The 23,563-nt window shown below is 42.1% G+C and overlaps 1 protein-coding gene across 1 annotated transcript in view; it reads right to left on the bottom strand.

Moving 5' to 3' along the window:
• The window catches only part of HTT (huntingtin), a 283,920-nt gene that overhangs the window by 23,766 nt on the left and 236,591 nt on the right, over window positions 1-23,563 (bottom strand). The window contains 6 exon segments of the mRNA XM_073610874.1: window positions 91-304; window positions 4,465-4,579; window positions 10,511-10,701; window positions 12,217-12,372; window positions 17,696-17,825; window positions 21,344-21,474. Of these exon segments, the coding sequence (XP_073466975.1) occupies window positions 91-304; window positions 4,465-4,579; window positions 10,511-10,701; window positions 12,217-12,372; window positions 17,696-17,825; window positions 21,344-21,474 (937 nt within the window).

Genomic DNA, 23,563 nt, shown 5'->3' on the forward strand with positions numbered 1-23,563 from the left:
GTAAGCTGCAATACATAAAATTTCGTTTTTTGGTTTAATAAGGGTTCACAATTAAACAGTATTACCACAATAAGGTCACAGGAAACCTACCTGTGTACATGCATGTCAGCATCAATCCTAAGGCAGTCATGGCCCTGTGTGGGCTGTGCATATTCACTCTGTCAACACTAAGCTTCACCAGTGCCTCCCCGTCCAGCCTGGAAAGCTGCTCAGACAGCAGGAGGCGCTCTAGACCTCTGAGCACACAGTGATAGATCATGGAGGGTGTGGATTCCTCACTCCCCGATACCATCACTCCACACATCTGGGAGGGAGAGAGAGAGATAGAGAGATTTATGAGCGACAAACTATTCTGGCAGCAGCAATAATACCAAATACATTTCAATGGCTAGAGGGGGTCAGAAAGAGAATTTAGGTTATCCATTGTGTATTGTTTTCCTGGTGCATATGCTACCTTATTCTCATTTTTGTGGAACGCTGTACTTTTTTCGGTCTATGTTACACAACTTCAATTAAAAAAAAAAAAAAAAAGTTACAAAAAAAGAGAAAGATATTTCTTTGCCATATAAAAAAGCAAGGTTCTTTTAATATTCAGAGTATGGTCTAAATCCCAAAAGGAAACCTTGCAACTCATACAGTGTAATGCATTAAGAGGCTTTGTCATGGTACACCTTTAATCAATAGGACCTGAGAAAGAGCCATTTGGTATGTCGTTCTTTGCTTTAATTTTCTTATTTGCAGTACAAGATGAAAGAGAAGACATGAATGCGGTGTTAGGTATCATAGGTTACTGTTCAAGGATGGCTTTTATATAATCATAATATACAGAATATGTACATTATGTATGATGGCGGCTTAGCAGATGATCAGTATGTGTAAGGCTACTCTTTTGTTATGAGAACCAGCAACCGTCACTTTGCTTTACGTTTAACTGACCCTCGGGGCTCAGATTCTCACACTCATATCGAAAAGGGGGCACAAGTCCTCCTCCATTGATCCACTCATACGGCATGATTCCTTATGACACGATGTGACATCATTTCTCCTGCTGACACCAAGGATGGGCACAGATCCTTCCACTCACATCATCCATGAGGCATCATTTCTCTGATTGACACAGATAGGGAACAATTCCTTCCCCCAACACTGATTGCAGTGCACAATTCTTCCACTGACACCAATGATACATCCCACCAATAGCAATGATGGGGCACAATTTCTTCCACCAACACCAACAATGGTACAAATATCCCCCAACCACAGGCGCTAGGTAATTTTTTTTCTACTACTGATAACCAGCTCTAGTGATTTCTTTACTCCCACTGGCCATAGCCTGACCCCTTATAGTTTTAAGGACGGGAAACTAGCCCTTTGTTTAGTAAGTTATGAGGACCCCTTCTATATATGTTGTATACACCCCTTTCTAAGAAATAGGCTTTACCACCGTTTCTACACTGAGTTGGGTCTTAAAGAGGAGTTCCAGCTCCCCCTCAAAAAATTAAAAGCTAGCAGCTACACATACTGCAGCTGCTGACTTTTAATATCAGGACACTTACCTGTCCTGGAGTTCAGCGATGTCCGCTGTTTCCATCAGCTGTTGGGTGCTGCCGCCGCCATTGCCGGTAAGGAAACCTGGCTGTGAAGCCTTTCAGCTTCACGGCTGAGTACCTACTGCGCATCCCGAATCGCGCTGCACTCTCCTACTGGCCTGACAGCAGGGGAAGGAGGAGAGAGCCAGACTTCTGACATACCTCGCCGTGGTGAGGTCCGACGGAAGGGGGGGACAGGGTACCTGTCAAAAACAGGTATCCCCCCCCCCCTGAAAGGTGCCACATGTGGCACCAGAGGGGGGAGAAGACAGATAAGCGGAAGTTCCATTTTTGGGTGGAACTCCGCTTTAATTAAAAAGGATATACTGTACCATGGAACCCCCTGGGAATGGGGAAAAGCAAGATAACTTGGAAGAAGGAGAAGCTTACGCATTCCAGGGCTGGAGTAGATTCTGGACAATGCAATACAAAGATAAACAATCTGTAGCATCTTATCGCTATGTTAAGTTCTGGCAGTTACCGTAATCATGTGAGTGAATATCATATTAATATACATGTCAGAGAAAATAAAATTAAGACTGCAGGGCTGTAATGATACAGTATTCAAACTATTCTAAGGCCAAGACCTATCCAATTAACTGAATAAGTTGCAACTTAGACCAACTTGACAAAAGCTCTCAAATTTAAAGTGCAGTTCCAACAGGTACATAAGGGCCCTTTCACACAGATACGTTTTTTCCTGTTTTTACCCTGCAAGAAAAAAAGTTTTACTTTAAATCCTATGGGACTCTTCACACCACTGCGTTACAGGTGCAGTGCATTTTGAAAAGTCCTGCATGTTGCATCTTTGGTGTGGTTTTTAAAACAGAACTAAAAATGCAGCTTTGTACTGAAACAAATGGAAATTGCGGTAAAAACGCACCTTGATTTGCATGTTTGGTGCGTTTTTTTGTCACGTGGACATTTTTCACAGGTGCAGGCAACCTAAAAACGCACCAGAAACGCATATGTGATCTTACCACAATTCTGCTACAGAGCAGTGTGAAAGGGCCCTAAAACTCCATTAAATTATTAGTAGAGATATTTAAAAAATGCTAACACGCGCACACACAATGGGGTTGATTTACTAAAACGAAAGAGTGCAAAATCTGCCGCAGCTGTGCATAGAAACCAGTCAGCTTCCAGTTTTTTTTTTTTTTTTTGGTCAAAGCTTAATTGAACAACCTAAAGTTAGAAGCTGATTGGCTATCATGCACAACTGCACCAGATTTTGTGCTCTCCAATTTTAATAAATCAACTTCAAAGAGTTCCAGACAATTTATTAAAGTAAAATCTATGTTCAAAATAGAGACTGCAAATAAACTTCCCACAGTAAAGCACACACCTTTTGGTGCTTTCACCTTCCACTTCTGTCCTGCTGAACTAATGAGTGCTGCAGCCTCTGCAAGAAGCCTATACAAGTACTGGTGCTTAAAACTGTTATATTTAAAGTGATTGCAAAGGAATTGAAGAGAAAAAAAAAAAAAAAAAAAACAACAAACATACATCTCTATACTTACCTGCTCATTGCGATCAAATTGTACAGAGTGGCCCTGAACCTCTCTTTCTCGGGTCCCCCACCGGCGCTCCCGACTCCTTCCCTCTGTCCAGTGCCCCCACGAGAAGCCACTTTCTGAGCCCCGTTGCTGCATCTATTGACACAGACAGCGGGACCCGGCCTCGCCTCCTGCTCCCTTGTCACTGGCTTTGATTGACAGCACTGGGAGCCAGAGGCTCCCGGTGACCCAGCAAAGCCATTGAGACACGGAAGTGAGGGGAGAGAAGAGCTGCAGACGTACACAGCGCTGGATCGAATGAGGGCTCAGGTAAGTAAAAGGGGGTTATAGGGGCCAAATCTGATGCCTAAACATTTTTAATCACAACTGCTTCCCACCCACTGTATAGTTAAATGATGGGCAGGCGGGAGCACTCTTGTTCTGGGAGGACGTCATATGACGCGCTCCCATTCTTGCTGGACGGGGGCTTGCAAGTGGCAAACTTTGGTGCGCTGTGTACCTTGGACACAACACAACACATCACATCACCGATCTCGCTAAAGAGCCTATGACGTAGGCTCTTTACCTAAGTCATAGGCGTGTCCAATCACAGCTGAGCACCAATCACAGCTGTGTCCAATCACAGCTGATCACAGAGTAAACAGGAAATGCTGGTTATCGGCATTCCTCTTCTCACTTTGATGAAGCGTGAGGAGAGGAGAACCGGTGAGCAGCATTCCTCAGCGGGGACATCTGCACTGAAAAATCAATGCCCTGATGATCAGTGCAGCCCCTCCAGTGATGCCCACCAGTGCCCCCATCAATAATCATCAGTGCCGCCTATCAATGACTATCAGTGCAGTCGCTTCAGTGCACATCAGTGAAGGAGAAAAAATTACTTACAAAATTTTAAAACAGAAAGAAAGAATATTTTTTTTTCCTTCAAAATTTTTGGTCTTTTTTCGTTTGTTCAGCAAAAAATAAAAAACCCACTGGTGATTAAATACCACCAAAAGAAAGCTCCATCTGCCCGTCCCCCCCCCCAAAATTATAAAAATGTAGTTTTGGTACAGTGTTGCATAATTGCGTGCAATTGTCATTCAAAGTGTGACAGCACTGAGAGCTGAATATTGGCCTGGGCAGGAAGGGGGTGAAAGTGCCCAGTAGGCAAGTGGTTAATGCAAGGAATGTGTTAAGGTAAAAAATGTTTAGGCGTTACCACTTTAAGAAAATATTGCAAGAATATTTAATGCACGGATTTTCATTTTACAACACACAGCTTATTTCTTGTCAATAGACCCATTGAAGATTGCTGCAACTCTCAGCTTGGTGTCTCTATTGCCTAACATGGCAGTTCTCATGGCACAACAGACACTCACCTGTATAATGCCTGCAGTAAAGTCTGGCCCAACATCCAATGGGTAGTTTTCAACCAAGTAAAAGGCAGCCGCACACATTACCAGAATGTGCTGCTGGTTGTGCAGGTTTACACAGCTGGAATAGACAAACACAGACAAAATTACATTTCAAATACAATAAAATACAAACATAAATGAGGTCACAAAAATTTAAACCTGACCCATTGGTTATCAATTTACAATCTTTATTCACTCTCAGTTTAAAGGATAAGTTTGGCTTTGGAACATCTTCCAGCTACCGTCCCCTCACCTTCCCATCCCCCACTTCCTGTGACAGCGGACAGGGGTTCTTCCCCCTGCACCTGCTGTCATTTTTTTTAAAATAACACGGCTGAGCAGGTCTCCATTTTTTTGTTCAGTGTGAACATCTGTGCTTGGTTAGTTGCTTTGGAGAGCAGGGGAGAAATCAGGGGTCTAAAACCCCTGGTGTCTCCATAAAGAGGACCTGTCACTGTCTACTAGTCTGTCTCTGCTAGTACCCAATTACACTTAAAACTGTCCCCTCCTAACACCTATTGCTCATTAACCTGTATAAGAAAGATATGTATACGCACCTATTTTCAGCCCAATTTGGTCTGATCCCATGTTCTCCCGAATGTCTGCCAGCAGCAACCACTCTGAAACTGTTGGTTATGCCTGTTGGTTATGCCTGGAGAGTCGACGTCAATGGCCCATCCGTTGTCAGCAATCCCTCCTCTCCCCTACAGCAGTGCTGGCTAACACAGGGGAGCGGGATCAAGTGACCAGAGTGGTGGCCTGAAAATAGGCAGGTATAAAATAGGCAACTACAGTGGGGAAAATAATTTGATCCCATGCAGATTTTGTAAGTTTGCCCACTTACAAAAAATGAAGGGTCTATAATTGTTATAATTTTGTATTTTAAATGATAGAGACAGAAGATCAACCAAAAATCCAGAAAAAAACACATGATACAAATGTTATAAATTGAGTTGCAGTTCAGTGAATAAAATAAGTATTTGATCCCCAAGCAAAAAACAATAATTCTGGCTCCCACAGACTGGCTACAGTATGTGCTACACAGATTAGTCCTGTCAATTTAAGAAGGTGCTCCTAATGACAATATTATGTGTATAAAAGACACCTGTGCACAGAATCTCATTCTTCCATTCAAACCTCACCATCAAGGGCAAGACCAAAGAGCTGTCAAAGGATGTCAGGGACAAGATTGTAGATCTGCACAAGGCTGGAATGGGCTACAAGACCATCAGCAAGAAGTTTGTTGAGAAGGAGACAACTGTTGGATCAAATGGAAGAAATACAAAATACCGCAACCATCAATCTCCCTCGGTCTGGATCTCCATGCAAGATTTTGCCTCATGGCGTAAGGAAGATCATGAGAAAAGTGAGGTATCAGGTGTCACTAAAACCATTGGTAACATAATATTGCGCCATGGATTGAAATCCTGCTGCGCCCGCAAGGTCCTCCTCCTCAAGAAAGCACATGTACAGGCTCTGTCTGAAGTTTTGCCAATAAACATCTAAATGATTCAGAGAAGGATTTGGAGAAAGCACTGTGGTCAGATGAGACCAAAATGGAGTTCTTTGGCATTAACTCGACTGGCCGTGTTTGGAGGAAGAAAAAGTCTATGACCCTAAGAACACCATCCCTAGTGTCAAGCATAGAGGTAGAAACAATATGCTTTGGGGCAGTTTCTCTGCTAAAAGGTACAGGCCAACTGTCATGTCATGTATTGTAAAATGTTGGATGAGAACCTCCTTGCCTCAGGAAGAACACTGAAGATAGGTCTTCCAGCATAACAATGACCCAAAAACATACCACCAAGGAAACAAAGGAGTGGTGCAAGAAGCAGCACATTAAGGTCATGGAGTGGCCTAGCCAGTCTCCAGACCTTAATCCTATAGAAAATTTATGGAGGGAGTTGAAACTTCGAGTTGCCAAGTAACAACCAAGAAAGTTAAAGATTTAGAGAAGATCTGTAAGGAGTGGACTAAAATCCCTCCTGAGATGTGTGCAAACCTGGTAACCAACTACAAGAAACGTCTTACCTCTGTGCTTGCCAACAAGGGATTCTCCAAGTACTAAGTTATGTTTTGTGTGGGGATCAAATACTTATTAAACTGCAACTCAATTTTTAACATTTGCATCATGTGCTTTTCCTGGATTTGTGGTTGATATTCTGACTCTAGCATTTAAAATACACCTATGATAAAAATTATAGACCCTCCATGTCTTCATAAGTGGGCAAACTTACAATATCTGCAGAAAAGCAAATCATTATATTCCCCACTGTGTATACATCTTTCTTAGTTACTTTAGTTAGTAAGTTTAGTTTAGTAAGTATGGGAAGGGGGAGGTGACAGTTTTAAGATTAGTTAGGGTTATCCCGATATTCCATTTAACATGGTAAAACATGTATAAATTAATTTAAATAAAATACATTAAAAAGTAATTAAAACATTTAAAAGCACTCCCATCACCCTGTGCATACACACAAATGCAAGCATAGGTCCAGCACACATATGTAGAAAGTGATTGCCATGAATCCCGGAGTGAGCCATAATTCACGATTAACTACCGTAATTTATATTAAAATAACTTGTAAAGGCTTTTAAGATATAATGTTGCCATTTCAAGGGCATGCACAATTTTAATCTTGACATATTTTGTATCCATTTACTCGACACAACATCGTCTTTACTATTTTACCAAAAAGTGGGTATTATATTGTGTTTATGTGCATTATATTTCATTTGAGTGGTTGTTTTTTTTGACAATTGATAATGGGTGTGCAAATATCATGTGACATAAAAAATGGCAAATGGCACCATTTTATTCTCCAGGGTCTCTGTGTTAAGAAAATATATATTTGGGGGTTGCAAGTAATTTTCTAGCAAAAAAAAAAAAAAATCAGACTTTAACGTTTGTGAAAAATTTAAAAAGTGTCACTAAAATCAGTTACCCTATTGGGAGATTTCCCCTCTATTCCTGTTCTGTTGACTACTCAAAATGTAGAGGATGTTCTCTATCACTCTTAGGGCCCTTTCACACTGGGGCGGCGTCGGCGGTAAAGCGCCGCTATTGTAAGCGGTGCTTTACCGTCGGTATTCGGCCGCTAGCGGGGTGGTTTTACCCCCCACTAGCGACCAAGAAAGGGTTAAAATGGGCAGGAGCGGTATACACTCTGCAGAGGCGCTTTTCCGGCGGTATAGCCGCGCTGTCCCATTGATTTCAATGGGCAGGGGCAGTATACACTCTGCTCCTTCACCTCTCCGAAGATGCTGCTAGTAGGACTTTTTTTCCCGTCCTGCTAGTGCACCGCTCCAGTGTGAAAGCCCAAAGCAGCGGCACTCTGGGTCGGTTTGCAGGCACTATTATTAGCGCAATAGCGCCTGCAAACCGCCTCAGTGTGAAAGGGCCCTTAGTGATAACTGTCACCAGGATGTATAGAAACGGTGAATCTCCCTGACGGGGGCACAGACGGCAATAGAAACCTGATAGGTGTTCTAATGTATCTCCACTTGATATGGCTTTAGCTCTATTTTAAGGCACAACTGGCCTTTCCAGCACCACATACACTTCTGATTATTACAGATCCATGTACACATAATAGTCAAAGTGAGATGCAAATCGGCAAATAGAGCCGCAAACTTTTGGGTCATTGTAGATGCCATGCCTAAGCTCACCTACATTTGAGAGAGTATTGATTGCTTTTCATTTAATAATAAGGTTTTACACCAGACCCTGTGCGCTTTTTAAAACCTGCACTAGGATTATGTTTCGATGGAGTGATGTTTACGCTCGCTAAGTCATACTTTTACATACTCTCAAACACCTGACCATGCTACATTCCCAAAGCTGATCAATGCGGCGCTGCCATAATATAATTTGATTTAAGTCATACAAACTGGAGACCAGTTTGATTTAAACTGTGCAAACTTTGAGAAGATTTGGAGCCCGAGACTGGAATCCAAGAATACATCCGACTCTCTACAGTTTAGTTAGGGAGCACGCTATGAGACATAGATCCAACTGTGGTAAACTGTATATTCTGCAGCCAGGGCATAACAGTGTACTGTACATATACTCTGCTGCAATATTGTTTAATTTCAGGGTCCCTTGACTCTTATTTAGCAGTCGGATTGATACAGTTTAAACATTACCGGTCTAAAAATTAACTGTAAAAACTGTATATAAATATATAGGAAAAAGCAAACAGTGAAACTAAATGCAATGCAACTTTAAAATAATACATAAGAAGGCAATGTAAGGGCTAAAGTACTTTGCATGTGGGCACGTGTAGCTTAACTGTAATAATAATGTAAAGGAGCGGGGAAGGTACAGTGAGGAAAAAAGGATTTGATCCCCTGCTGATTTTGTACCTTTGCCCACTGACAATGAAATGTACAGTCTATAATTTTAATGGTAGGTTTATTTTAACAGTGAGAGAACAACAAAAATATCCAGAAAAACGCATTTCAAAAGAGTTATAAATTGATTTGCATTTTAATGCGTGAAATAAATATTTGACCCTTTCGCAAAATATGGAAGGATTTTAGGGAGGCTGAAATTGACTTTTATGGTACCGTACAAAAGCTTGGGATACAAAAGACATATATAAAAATATAATTTCTATTACAATCACAATTTAAAATACATGAATTTAAAAAAAGAGAGACATGGAATAATGCAATGGCTCTAAATGGGTGTGGCGACACTGCAAAATATACCATCTGTATATTAATTGCTCGACATGTTTCACGGAAGGGCAGCAACGTGTGTCTGATGCCCTGCCTTCATCAGGCTTTTTCAGAATAAATTGTGGTCTAGGTTTGACATATAGTGATCTGGCACCCTCCTTTATTCTTTACATGTCTTGAGGGGACCCCATATCCATCAAGGAGGTGACTGCACACGTCTTTTGTCCGATCAAGTTTACCACCCTCCTGCATGTCTTCTATGGATTTTAAATGACTATTTGTCTGCCAGCTGACTCGCTTGCTAATTTAGTAAGTGATTTGTGTTTTTGTATCTGGATCACAAGACTGGCTGACAAATCAGTTGCATACAATATGTAAAGGTTTGTCTAGAGCAGACCTCCAAACTGCAGCTAAACTTGCCTACTGCAAGATTTGATGTGGAACTGGGATGAAAGGGTGGGGGGGCCCGGACTCTGAAGACAACAGGGACAAAAGAGGGGGGACCCTGAAGGCAACCAGGATGAAAGAGGGTGGGGGTGGGACTCTGAAAGCAACTGGGACGAAAGGGGGGGGGGGGACACACTGATCAGGTCAGGCAGGATATGGCCCTTTGCTTGCTTTCCTCAGACCCTTAGGGCACTATCACCCGCTCAGCAGCAGTGGGGCATACTTCCTGCCACTGACACCAATGATGGCGTACTATTCCTCCCCCTAATACCAAACATGGGGCATTGGTTACCCCCCCGGACGCCAGGACATTTTCTACCTCCACTGGCGACAGAACAGCCCCCCGAACAGTTGACGGGCAGTAAACTGGCCCTTTGTTTGGAAAGTTTGGACACCCATTTAAATCATATACGGATTACAAAAAACTCCAAGTAAAAAAGTATTCATTCGAATGGAATTTATATTAAAAAAAAAATTATATAACTCGAATATACTGTATGATGTGGTCCTTGTACCGAAAGGTTTGGAGACCCCCGATCTAGGAGTTTAGTAGCTCTAAGGCTGACCCTAGTTCTGTGTGGCTACAAACTGTTACCGTGGCAGCACTAAAAGGTTAGGATGTGTAAATTCCAGTTTGATATACACAACAGTCATTAAGCTTCCGGGATCATTACACATAATACTTATGCAGCTATACTCAAAACATTCATATATCAGGGGAATGAGGCTTAACTGGTACAGGAGGCAGGGCCCAACAAACGCTTCCTCCAAAATACACATAGAACTTCTAAATGATAAAACAAAGTCTCTGTTGATCTTCCCTGCCCTCCCCCTACATCACATCATGCAGAGTGTAAGGTGAACTGGAGGAGAGACTTACTGTGCTATGCCCCTCAGATTGGACAGCAGGTAGTCACTGATGATGGGTATGAGCTGCTTGGCCGTGTCATCCAGGAGGTCGCACTCCAGCACATAGAGGATGCCGTGCAGAGCACCAATGCGGCTGGGCATGTGAGTACTTCGCAGTGTGCTCTCCAGGAGCCGGCTGACAGGCTCTGCAATAGATTTATCCTGACAAAAAACAGGCAGATGTCACTTGGGATGATAAACACACACAATAAAACACAAAGGGGTAAGGAATCTATTACCAAACAGTCACTTAGGCCGCTTTCACAAGGCATTCTGCCTGTCAGTTTTCCATCCGCCTGTTAATGGATGAAAAACGAACAGCAATGTATTTCAATTATGTAAATGGATGTCATCTGTTTATATCAGTTTGTCTGCTTCCGTTCAGGTCTGTTATTTTACGCAGAACAAGTCTGCATTTTTGCTCCAGTTAAAAAATGGATGAAAAACTGATGTACACGGAATCCGCTATTTTCTTAGCAAAAAGGTGACTGTATGGATGACACCCGTGTGAAAGTGGCCTAAAGATGAATCTGTCTGACACACGTGATTAAATGACAAGACTTCTCTTCATTTACTCTCTCTACTCTCATCCTCTTACCATTTTTGCCTCCACTTCTTGGTTCCCTTGAAGGCACTAGTGATGTAGTCTCAGCTGTGCAGATGCCCTCCTGGGAAGGCAACCTCGGTAGTGCCTTCAGGGAGATCTTGTACTGTTCTCATACTACGCATGCAACAGAATGAAGCGCATGACATCATGCGCTTCATCTGGTACTAAACTAATTTGTGATAGAAAAAAAAAAAAATTCTACCCAAGATGAGTGTAATGCTGTATAGTGTATGGACAAAATCAGGTGCACGACACCATGCCTTCCACCTTGGGGATCTGTAGGATGACATACATTTGCAATATGGCAGTTTGGGAGCAGAGACACCAGCTGCACACAGGCAGCCTGAAAGCGGATCCACAAAAAGGAAAAGGCAAGGTGGACATAGCTGCTTATATACAATGCATTCTATATTATTGCAGGAGAGGGGAGGAGGTCCTCTTTAAAGCCCAACTTCCATTATTTCCCCCCATTTTCAGTTTAGTAAATGCATTGCTAAACATTTCCATGATATTCTCAGCATGCTCCATGGTCACTGCTCCTCTACCCAGTTGACTGATGCTCAGCATCATCCAACATCGTCCTCTTAGCCTAGTCTGTGTTGGGCGCACCCCCCCACCTAGTCATCATGCCGCCTGGACTCATAGCATACAGCTTTCTGTAGATTGATACTCACATATCACAATGTTTGACATGAGTGCTGTTGCCTGTCTACCGGCTGAAGATGGAGCTGAATAAGCAGAACTGAAACTGCAATTAAACACCCAAAATCAGAGAAATATACTTAAATTTTTTCTCGTGTGGTGGAGGTGTGCGAGGAGGTTGATTCTTTTGGGAAAATAGAGTTGGGCTTTAAGAAAACCTCCAACCCCCCATAAACACAGCTTTACTCTGCCTAGCTGCTAGGGGGTTGACTTCTATTAATGGTGAAACTATAGAAGACAAATGTTATACAATCAGTTCTGCCCAATGATTAGCCAATCCATCCTGTCCCTGAGAAAGATATACCGCTCTATAAAAGGAGTAATCAGTAGCACACCACTGAGTAGAGCTCAAGGCGGAGGCAGCTTACCATTCCCAGCACGGCAGCCGCCTTGCAGATTGCAGGCACCAGATATTGAATGAGAATTTCATCCTCGGATGGGTGCTGTTTATGGAGCTCAGTTAAAGCCGTGTACATCATCTCAAACTGGTTCCTCTCCGTGAATAAATCAGATACCGCCAGCAGCTGCAGAGAGACAAGTACAGAATAAACGCACGGCTACAACACTGCTGTTTCCCCCAACAAGAAAATAGCACATGTATCGAATACACAAATACAATCATTTAGGAGGCGCCACACAAACTCACAATTCAGCACCAGAGGGAGAAACAAAACTTAGTTCTAGTACTTAAAGCGATTGTAAAGGTAATTTTTAAAAAAATTTGATAAACCTGCTCTGTGCAATGGAATTGCACAGAGCAGTTGCGAACCTCCTTTTTTCGAATCCCCCGCCGATGCTCCTGGCCCTTTCCCCCTCTGTGGGAAGTGGCTTCCCATGGGGGCACTTGTGCATGCTCGCACACGTGCCCCGCTGCTGCGTCCATTGACACAGACCGTGGGTCTCGCCCCCCCAATCCCTCGTCACTGGCTTTGATTGACAGTACTAGGAGCCAATGACTCCGTGAACCCCAGCAAAGCCAGAGACCCAGAAGTGATTGCAGAAAAGAGCTGCAGATGTGCACAGTCCTGGATCAAATGAGGGCTCAGGTAAGTATAAGAGGGATGAGGAGGGATGATGACACCTAAACAGTTTTCACCTTAATGCAAGGAATGCATTAGGGTAAAAAAAAAATGTAGGCTTCACAACTACTTTAAAACTTATTTAAATTAGAACTAAACCCTCTTAATCAGAATTAACAATTTGTAATCCTTATGCTACTAACATTAGTAAATAGACAGGAAGGTATATTATATTTACTTTAAACTTTTATTTCTTTACATTTCTTCAATTGCTTCCTGGTTCTGGCTTAGGCCAAAATGATGTCATACATTCCAGGAGTCTTCGGGGATTTATCGGTCTTTCATCTAGAGGAAGGGTGTTCTCAGCTAAACACACCTTCCTGCCTGCATGCTTGTGCTAAGGGCAGATGGATTCCAGGAAGTAAATTCCACATGAATCATCTGCCCTTACTCAAGATGGCCACGGCCCGAAAGGCTAAGGGGGTATTTATCAAAGTGATTTTTCAACACGAAGCACAGAGACATGGATGGATGAGGTTGTGGATATTAAAAATAAATTAAATAGCATTTTGGATACAGTTTAGTTCCATCTCCATCAGATCATCAATCTGGCAATCACCGCCTTTCAATTAGGTGGTCACTTTTAAAGTATTACAGAGTAAAATAAAATGCCCTTTACAATTAAATGAATGAATACTAAATTCATTTATAGCATTTTCATACATACTTCGAACATGCTGAAAAAATTATTGAAACATTATGGGGTCTATTTATATAAAAAAAAAAAAAAAAAAAAAAGCATTTGTTCAGTCCTAACAAATTATAACCTTATTTTGCTTAAAGTGATTGTAAAGGCTCATTTTTTTAAATATATAGACAACATGTTATACTTACCCCCTCTGTGCAGTTAGTTTTGCACAGAGCAGCCTCTATCCTCCTCTTCTCAGGTCCCTTTTCGCTGCTCCTAGCCCCTCCCTCCTTTGAGTGCCCCTCAGCCAGCTACAGGGGGCACCCAAGCCAAGTCAGAGCTCCGTGTATCCATTCAGACACGGAGCGCCGACCTGGCCATAGAATGCATTAAGATAAAAAAAAAAAAAACTTCTGCCTTTACAACTCCTTTAATATTTGTATTTCTAAGAACCATCAGTGCCATCTAATGGCCGTATGTGGCATGTTTCCTGAAATAACTTAATTAGGACAAATACCACATTATTGCTACCAGATGGAACTGATGATCCTAGGAAATCATTGTATTAAACAAAATGCAGTCAGAATTTGCAGGGCCTGGGCAAAAGCTTGTGACTTTCATCCAATGTTTTTTTTTTTTTTTTTTTTTTTTTTTTTTAATAGACTCCTAGTGTAGCTGAGGTGCTCCTTTTAGAGATAGAAGATAATCTCTGGGATGATTTTGTATATCCCAAGGAATTTAGACAATATCAATGTGCTTTGAAATGACTTCATTTTTACACACCAGTTCTGACAAAGTAGCCCGAGTTCCCTATGACCCCCACCAAACAATACAGTACTTGAGCCAAGGGGACCCCAGTTTAATTAAATTATTGCTTAGAGCCACATTTTAGCTAAAAGCAACTGTTTATCTGGAAGTAATGTAGCAGAACTATTGTGAAGTTATTTGCTGCATTTTGAAATTGAATGTTCTGGAGCACATACCCTATATTTTTTTAGCTCCCAGTGCTGAACAGGGCTGTAGGGGAATCAAAGGAAAGCTAACTACTGCTGGGGGTGGAGGAGTTAAAATGTTGTTTTTCTCTGAACTGCCAAAGTGCAGTTTTGAGACTTCACTGAAGCAATACAGGCAGTTGCTAAGATATACAGATCAGCGCGACAAAAGGTTTAATAAAACTGAACTTAATTTAATACGTTTCATAAAAGAGCAAATGATTCAATAACTGCAAGTGGTGAGTCACTATATGTGTTCACAGCAATTTACACCGCACTCTATAAACTTAGAGCAAGGCAGATCCAGAGGAGACTCATTATTGTTCTATGCATTGTAAAAATGCTAATAAGATGCAGAGGAGCACTATATTATTTATCTAAATTGTTCTCAGGATCCGCTGAATATGGTGTTAATGAAAACACGTACTATTTAAAATATGCAGCCTGCCACTGTTGACCTCTTGCTTATGAAAATGCTAATGTCCTGCCTGTCATCCAATAGTTTCCATTCTGCCCCAAAATAAGTATGAAGATCAGGAATTCTGCCTTCACTGACTGCATGCTTGTTAAGTCTGACTTAAAAGCATCTTGGTACATATATACATACATATATATATCTCCATCCATCTACACACACATATATACACACACACCAATAAAATAGGATTTTATTCATAGGAAATTGAGCTAGAAAAGGGTCTGTACTATAATGACTGCACAGGCAAGCTCTCTGTACATGGGAAACAGTGCTATCTACCTTCTATATTAGCACTGGTATAATACGTAACCTGGCAATTTCTCAGTGAATCAAAGGAAAGATATCTTTTCCAATGGACAAAACCTGAAGGACAGCACGTTCTTCAAAATGAAATACACTGACAGATCTACAACTCTGCCCTCGGCTACATCACCCACTTTATCTCAATATACTAACCAAACTGTTCTCTTCAATCCTCCCAAGACCTCCTGCTCTCTAGCTCCCTTGTTACCTCCAAGACTTCTTCAGAGCCTCTCCCATCCTCTGGAACGCCTTACCCCAATCTGTCTGACCATCTACTAGTCCGTCGGCCTTTATGCGATCCCTGCAAACCCATCCCTTCAGAGTGGCCTATGCTGCCACTAACTAATAAACTAAACTTTGACTTCCACCATCAGCTCATCCCCAACAGGTATTACCTATTGTATCATTTGGCCCTCCCTTTTAGATTGTAAGCTCCTACAAGCAGGGCCCTCTGATTTCTTCTGTATTGAATTTTAACAGTATATATATATATATATATATATATATATATATATATATATATATATATATATATACACACACACACACATATACACGCACACATATATATACATACATACACACACAGGTGCATCTAAAAAAAATATCAATAGAATATCATCAAAAAGTTAATTTTTTTCAGTAATTCCATTAAAAAAGTGAAACTCTCATATTTTATAGATTCATTACACACATAGTAACACATTTCAACCATTTCTTTCTTTTAATTTTGATGATTATGGCTTACAGCTAGTGAAAAGCCCAAATTCAGTATCACAGAATATTAGAATATTGTGAAAAAGTTCAATATTGTAGACTCATGGTGTGACACTCTAATCAGCTAATTAACTCAAAACACCTGTAAAGATTTCCTGAGCCAGCCTGGTTCAGTAGGTTACACAATCATGGGGAAGACTGCTGACTTGAGTTGTCCAGAAGACAATCATTGACACCCTCCACAAGAGGTGTAAGTCACAAAAGGCGATTGCTAAAGAAGCTGGCTGTTCACAGAGTGCTGTATCCAAGCATATGAATGGAGAGTTGAGTGAAAGGAAAAAGTGTGGTAGAAAAAAGTGCACAAGCAACCGGGATAACCGCAGCCATCAGGAGGATTGTGAAGCAAAGGCCATTCAAGAATTTGGGGAGATTCACAAGGCGTGGACTACGGCTGGTGTCAGTGCTTCAAGAGCCACCACACACAGACATATCCAGGACATGGGCTGCAACTGTTGCATTTCTTGTGTAAAGTCACTCCTGAACCAGAGACAACATCAGAAGTGTCTTAACCGGGCTAAGGAGAAAAAAGGACTGGACTGTTAACTTGGTGCTCCAGAGTCCTTGTTTCGGATGAAAGCAAATTTTGCATTTCATTTGGAAATCAAGGTCCCAGAGTCTGGAGGAAGAGTGGACAGGCACAGAATCCAAGATGCATGAGGTCCAGTGTGAAGTTTCCACAGTCAGTGATGATTTGGGAAGCCATGTTATCTGCTGGTGTTGGTCCACTGCGTTTTATCAAGTCTAAAGTCAGTGGAGACCCCTACCATGAAATTTTAGAGCACTTCATGCTTCCCCCTGCTGACCAGCTTTATGGGGACGCCAATTTCATTTTCCAGCAGGACTTGGCACCTGCCCACACTGCCAAAATGATCATGGTATCACTGTGCTTCACTGGCCAGCCAACTCGCCTGACCTAAACCCCAAAGAGAATCTGTGGTTTATTGTCAAGAGGAAGATAAGAGACACTAGACCCAACAACACAGACGAGCTGAAGGCCGCTATCAAAGCAACCTGGGATTCCATAACACCTCAGCTGTGCCACAGGCCGTTCACCTCTATGCCACGCCGCATTGATGCAGTAATTCATGCAAAAAGAATCCCCGACCAAGTATTGAGTGCATACTATACTGTACATACTTTTCAGTAAGCCAAGATTTGTGCTAAAAAATACTGAATTTTGGGATTTCACTAGCTGTAAGCCAAAATCATCAAAATTAAAAAGGAAATGCTTGAAATATAGCACTCTGTGTAATGAATCTATATAATATGAGTTTCACTTTTTTAATTGAATTACTGAACTAAATTAACTTTTTCATATTTACATTTTTTGAGATGCAATACATACACACACCATTCAGTCCAGCTAGCGCTCAGCACAACCTTGCTTCAAAATCATTAGAGCTTCCCTTGCATATCTGGGTGTCCAGTTTGAGCTCAGGTAATGCAACTGTCATAATTCTGCCTTACCTTTGTCAGTACAAGATCAGCAGAAGGTGAGTGGGAGGATTACTGGTATATGTCTTCTCTGAACACACAAAAGTTAATGAAAGCATGCAAAAACTTATCAAATCCAATAGAAAATCAACTTACCGATCTTACAACCTCACTGACCAAGATGACTGGAGTCTTCTTCCCAGTGTTAGCAGGGAGAATCCACTGACTGTACAGCTCAAGGAGAAACTGTGAACAGGAATGTATGTCCACTCCAGCCCGATGTTTCCTGTACAGAACAGAAAATAATAAATAAATATCCGCTACTTATAGCAAAGTTTCCGACTACCATTAGCTTAACGGGTTAGTTCACACCCTCCCCACCTGCCTGGTCCCTGCCGAACTTACCTCTGTGGGTGAAGAGCTGTCATTGCCCATGCAGCCAGTATAGTGGCACAAGGATTTGAAATCCCCTCCTCTTCCCTTCTTTCTGAAGGACTTCCAGGCTGGATCAAAACGATTCTTAATTGTCAGCACAGGCAAGTGACTGCTTTGACCAATAGAAATTGCTCGGACCTTTCCCAAAAGCCCAACAGAAAGAAGGGGATATAGAGATTTCAAATCCTCGGACTGCTTCAATGGCTGCGTGGGCGTAGGTTGTTAGTTCACTTTTTTTTGTATATATTTATTATATTATAATATTTGTGGTGTAGCAAAATGAAATTCCGAGGTCAAAATCAAAAATTACCATTTTCAAAAAAGACATATGTGTTTTTACATATAATTGTATTATATTCAACTTTTTATTATCATAAATTTAAATGAATATGAATTCATTTTTGGCCATCACTGGCACCTTTTCGGCAGATGCTGCTTTCACACTGAGCAGTTTTTGAAGTGTTTTTGTGTTAAAAAAGAAAAAAAAAAAAGCACCAAAAACACATCTCCCCATTGAAACGCACTGAAAAGGCAGCAAGAACGTGTTAAAAACACACCCGTGTTGCGGATTTTGGGTCAAATGCACCATTAACATTGTGTGGCCATTATCGTCACCTTTTTTTCTATCGGCAAAACGTAGACAACCCTACTTTCATCTGATAATATTCAATGGCCTGAAATTTACGTGCATCCCTAATGATTATAATATATATTTATTATTATAGATTAAAAAAAAAATATTTTGAACTGCTAAAAGGGGTCCTATGGAGCCATTACAAGCACAAGGAGCAGAAAACCCATATCACAATCTTTTGTGCTGAAGCAGTAGCCTTTGTTACCGCAGAACCTGATGAAAAGTCTAAACATTTACTATGTTATGCAAGTTTTGACTGGAGTTGGACTTTAAGATTAAAGTAGAATTTCAGGCAAAACCTAACTACTCTTAAAAATGTCCCTTTCCCTCCTAACACCTATTCTGACTAACCTGTGTAAGATCGATCTGTACCCTGTATTCAGACCGCTCCAGTCATGTGATCTGTCTTCCTCTGTCGGGCCAGAGACTGCTGCAGGGGAGAGGATGGAGGTCCAACAATGGATGGACCTTTAGAGCCTATGGGGTGACATAATGGCTCGCAGACATTACCAGCCATTGAACGCTCTCTCCTCTCCCCTTCAGCCAGCGCTGCCTGGACCAGAGTGGTATGAAAATAAGTATTCAGATTGGGTAAATCAGAATAGCTGGTAGGAGAGGGGAAGAGTAATTAGGTTTTGCCTGGAATTCTACTTTAAAGTGATATTAAACCTTTTTTTAAAAAAACTAAAATAACAAACATGTCATACTTACCTGCTATGTGCAAAGTTTTGCACAGAGCAGCCCTGATCCTCCTTTTCTGGGGTCCCCTGATGGCGCTCCAGGCCCTTCCTCTTCGGAGAGTTCCCCCCAGGGAAAGCCACTTTCATCTATTGACACAAACTAGGTGACTCAGCCCAGCCCCCCTGTCACAGCATTTGATTGACAGCAGCCAAAACCAAAGGCTGCCGCTGCTATTAATCTGCCCAATGAGGATGGAAACAGCGGCAGGAGCCACTGCTCTGATGAAAAATTGCTGGATGGAATCGGGCTCTGGAAAAAATAAGGGGGGGGGGGGTATTGGGGGCTCCTGCAGCACAGAAGGTTTTGTTACCTTAATATATAGAACCACTTTAAGGTTGTGCTGTAAAAGGTTAGTGCTGGAGCAGGAGAAACGTTATAGGCTTACTTTAGTGATTGCCAACCTCCGTCGATAAGTGCTTATCTAACTCCGGATTTTATACTGTCTGAAACACTGACTTGAATCAAGAATGCAGATCAGGAAATTCAGAGTGACATCACCATCTAATCTCCAGGGAACTACCATTTTCATAATGGAAGGTGAGCAATAGCAGCCTGCATTCTTCAGTATTGGTTTCCTTAAAGCGGAACTTCCACTTTTTGGAATCCTCTCCCGCTCCGGCGTCACATTTGGCACCTTTCGGGGGGGGAGGGGGGAGCAGATACCGGTATAATCCAGGTATTTTCTCCCACTTCAGGGCATAGATAGCCGCAATATCCGCGGATATCTATACCATATCCGGCACCTCCTCTGTCCGTCTCCATCCACCAAACCCCCCCCCCCGCTGTCTTCTGGGAGAAACATCGGCTTCGGGTGCCGACATTGCAGGCACTCTGGAAAGGTAAGTGTCCATATTTTAAAGGTCAGCAGCTGCAGTAAAAAATTTGGCGGAACTCCGCTTTAAGTGCTTGGGGGTTGAAGAGTTAAAGGTTATTTTGAAGGGTTAGGTTATATGATGAAGTATTTATAGCTATTTAATTGGTAGGAACAGTGGTACTTGCTGACTATTTTCAGTGCAGAAAGCCCATGCTGTAACCTAGAAGGCTGGCCTAGAAAAAAAAAATCCTTCATATTCTCAGCCCCTTATTGCAGGTAAAGCAGATATTTAATTCGCTCCCACTGTCTACACTAGACACCTTAATATGTCCCTGTATGGCACACAAAGCCTATTTCAGCATTTGTTTGACCTCATTTGCTGAGATTCGCTCATTTCTAGCTTTACACGAGAACTCTAGAATGGTTAATGGAGTACTATGGTCAAAACATACACTTTCATTTTAGAACATCAGCATTGTAATAGTAATACAAACAATATAGTTATATTTGACAATCTAGTAAGCTTTTACTTGAAAAATATCCTTTCATGTAGTGAGTTCTGCCTGTCTGCAGGCCATCTCTTTTTTACAACTTTCTGGATTCCCTTCATGCTTTACAGCTTCCCCTCTGGGGTTTATTTTCAATTTCTAAGGACTACATATCCCATGATACCTGGCTGTCTTGCAAGTAGTGATTCCTATACTGACTCTGCCTCCTAAAACTCCTCCTCTCAGCACCTCTGTAGATCAGAAGGCGGCTCTGTGAAATGTGCTACACAGCAGTGCCTACTCACGGGACATATTAAATATGTGCCACAGAATTCTAGAAGGTAAATGTGTGGGGATCTTCACAAAGTGTACAAACTTCAAGAGCATTCAGATTATAAGGAGCCTATCTGCAGTTTTCGAATGAATGTATATTAAGCTGTGCATGTGGCTGTGCCAGAAAGGCTGTCTCCTGCTGTACACATGGGATCATGTCACCCATTGCCAGCTAATCAAGATCCTGAAAACCTGGAAGAAGACCAGAGAGAATATGACTGCAGCCACTAAGGGACGTAACTGTCACATCGCTAGAAGGGGGAGGTGAACATCTCGCTGAGTATATTTCTGCGTTAAATTTTGATGATAGATACATTTTAAAATACAATCAAATATACAGGCAAGTTTCAAGGACAGACCTGGAGTTAATTGGAGACATAGGGGGCGATGATGGTGCTGGAGTATCATTCTCATCTTCTTCATCCTCGTCCAACTCTTCTGGTCTCAGTGGTGTAATATTGTTCCCAAGCCAAACTGAGTGGATAGAGACCTAATACATGGAAAGGCAATGTTGCTTATTTGGCATTAAAGTGCAAGTTTATTTTTTACAGAAAATCTGTAAGGTGAATTTACACTGGACTCTGTCCCCATCACACCCGGTCCCGCTAACCTGGAGAGTGTCAATCGTCTGTTCTGACACATCGCATCTTTACCAGTCAGGAGATTTGAAATCCCCGCGGCTTTCTCTCCTCTTGGCCGCGGTGACAGGACGGGCTATGCAGGTTCTGATTGGTCGGCGCCGACCAATTAGAATGCTCCTAAACGTACCTCCTGACAAGGTACTTTTTGGGATTAAGCCGAGGGGATTTCTAAGCCCCAGACCGGAGAGGCGGCTATACGTGGTCTCATGCGAGACCGCCGGGCTCCAGGTCAGCAGGACCGGGGGGGGGATGAGGAGGGGGTCCTGGTGTAAGTTCACAGATTTTTCTGTAAAGGTGAATTTACCCCATAAGGAGTAAAGACCGAAATTTCTTGCAGGTGAAAAAAACATGTATTTTACTTTTTTTTTGTAGGAGCCTGGAAAGCACTGCACCCGCAATCAGCAGATCATGGGTGCAATGCAGGGCTTCTGCAGACTTCAGTGTAAGCTGTCTGCTCGTACATTGTATGGGCAGACAGTTACACGACAGGAAGAATCAATGAACTGCCTAAAGTGCTCAACAATGCCCTGTTAGTAGACTGAGAACTACAAGTTATCAGCCGCAAAGACTGTCAGCACTAGTAGTTCATTCATCACAGAACTCTAAATGAATGACGCAGGCATGTGGGAAAGCCCCGCATGGCAGTGATCTTTTCAAATAGTGACAGCGGGTGCAAAGAGAAGATCCCCGGCCTGTTGTCACAGGAGGGGGGTGGGTAGGGGAAATTGGGAAGCGGCTGCAGTAGCAGGAACCAAAAACAGGTGGAACATGTATACATTCCAAAAGGTGAACTTCTCCTTTAAAGTTAAATTTAGGTCCAATCCTTGAGCAACCAGAAACTTTCCTGGTGCAACCACAGGGGCCACCACCTGAGAATTTTGCAGTGAAGCCAGTGTTGAGCCCACCTCGAGTGCTAATCATATTTTCTTGTGGAACAAAAACACTTCGAACCAAATGACCTGAAGACATGACATGGCACATGCTAAGCAATGATGCCATGTCTATAGGTGAGCCCCAGCCCTGCTGGTTGGTTGGTTGGCTGCAGGCGAGGGGAAACAGCAATAAGTACGTTGAAAACCTGCGGGGATGGTTACTGTCCTCCTGATTAGTCAGCGCCAGCTTGCTGCTCCTCACAACAAATAAGCCCTCGTTCACATTGCATACAGCTTTGAAATTGTGCGTCTTCATCTGAAATTGCACAATTTCAAAGCTGCACATCAGTGCGACTTTGAAGAGATCTGTGCGGCTTCATGCACAGATGTCTATGCAAATCGTACCTGAAATCACCAAAAAGCAGTGCAGAAACTACTTTTTAAACTTGCTACGGCACTGCAAAGTCGGTCTAGCACCGATTTGAACAGTGCCATTGCTGACAATCGGGTGCAACTTGTCATGTGATTTGACCTGTCGCATGAAAAGTCGTTCCAATGTGAACAAGGGCTAAATGTATAACAGTGGCAGAGGTCAGACTACAAGTTTATTGAATATGCTGCAGTGTCGAATATGTTCTGCCAAGTAATCTATCAATGGGTCCACGCTTCAGTCTATTAAACCACTGCTGCCCCCCTATGTGAGTAGGGAACACCTCAGTGATACCGCAAAGAGGTTAAAATCAAAATATAGGGGATGGCGCTGTGTAAAAACAGAGAGTGTAAGTGTGAGTGTTTTAAAGTGACAGGTGCTCTAGTGCGTGATGCAATCCTACATAGATAGAAAAAAATAAAAAATAAAAAATGTAAATTAACCAAAAATTAATATTATAAAGTGATAAATCCTTGTTTGAATTGTCAACTGTATATACAACCAATTAAAATCCCATCCAATAAGCAAACCCAATCCTTATATTATCAACATTATAGAGCATGTGTTGACAATACCTTATTTAAATCTACTGATTAAGAAATACAAAGTGACAAGTGCCAAATATAAAAAAACCGT

This window comes from Aquarana catesbeiana, linkage group LG01 (genome assembly GCF_042186555.1).
Source record: "Aquarana catesbeiana isolate 2022-GZ linkage group LG01, ASM4218655v1, whole genome shotgun sequence".
In the NCBI taxonomy this organism is placed as follows: domain Eukaryota; kingdom Metazoa; phylum Chordata; class Amphibia; order Anura; family Ranidae; genus Aquarana; species Aquarana catesbeiana.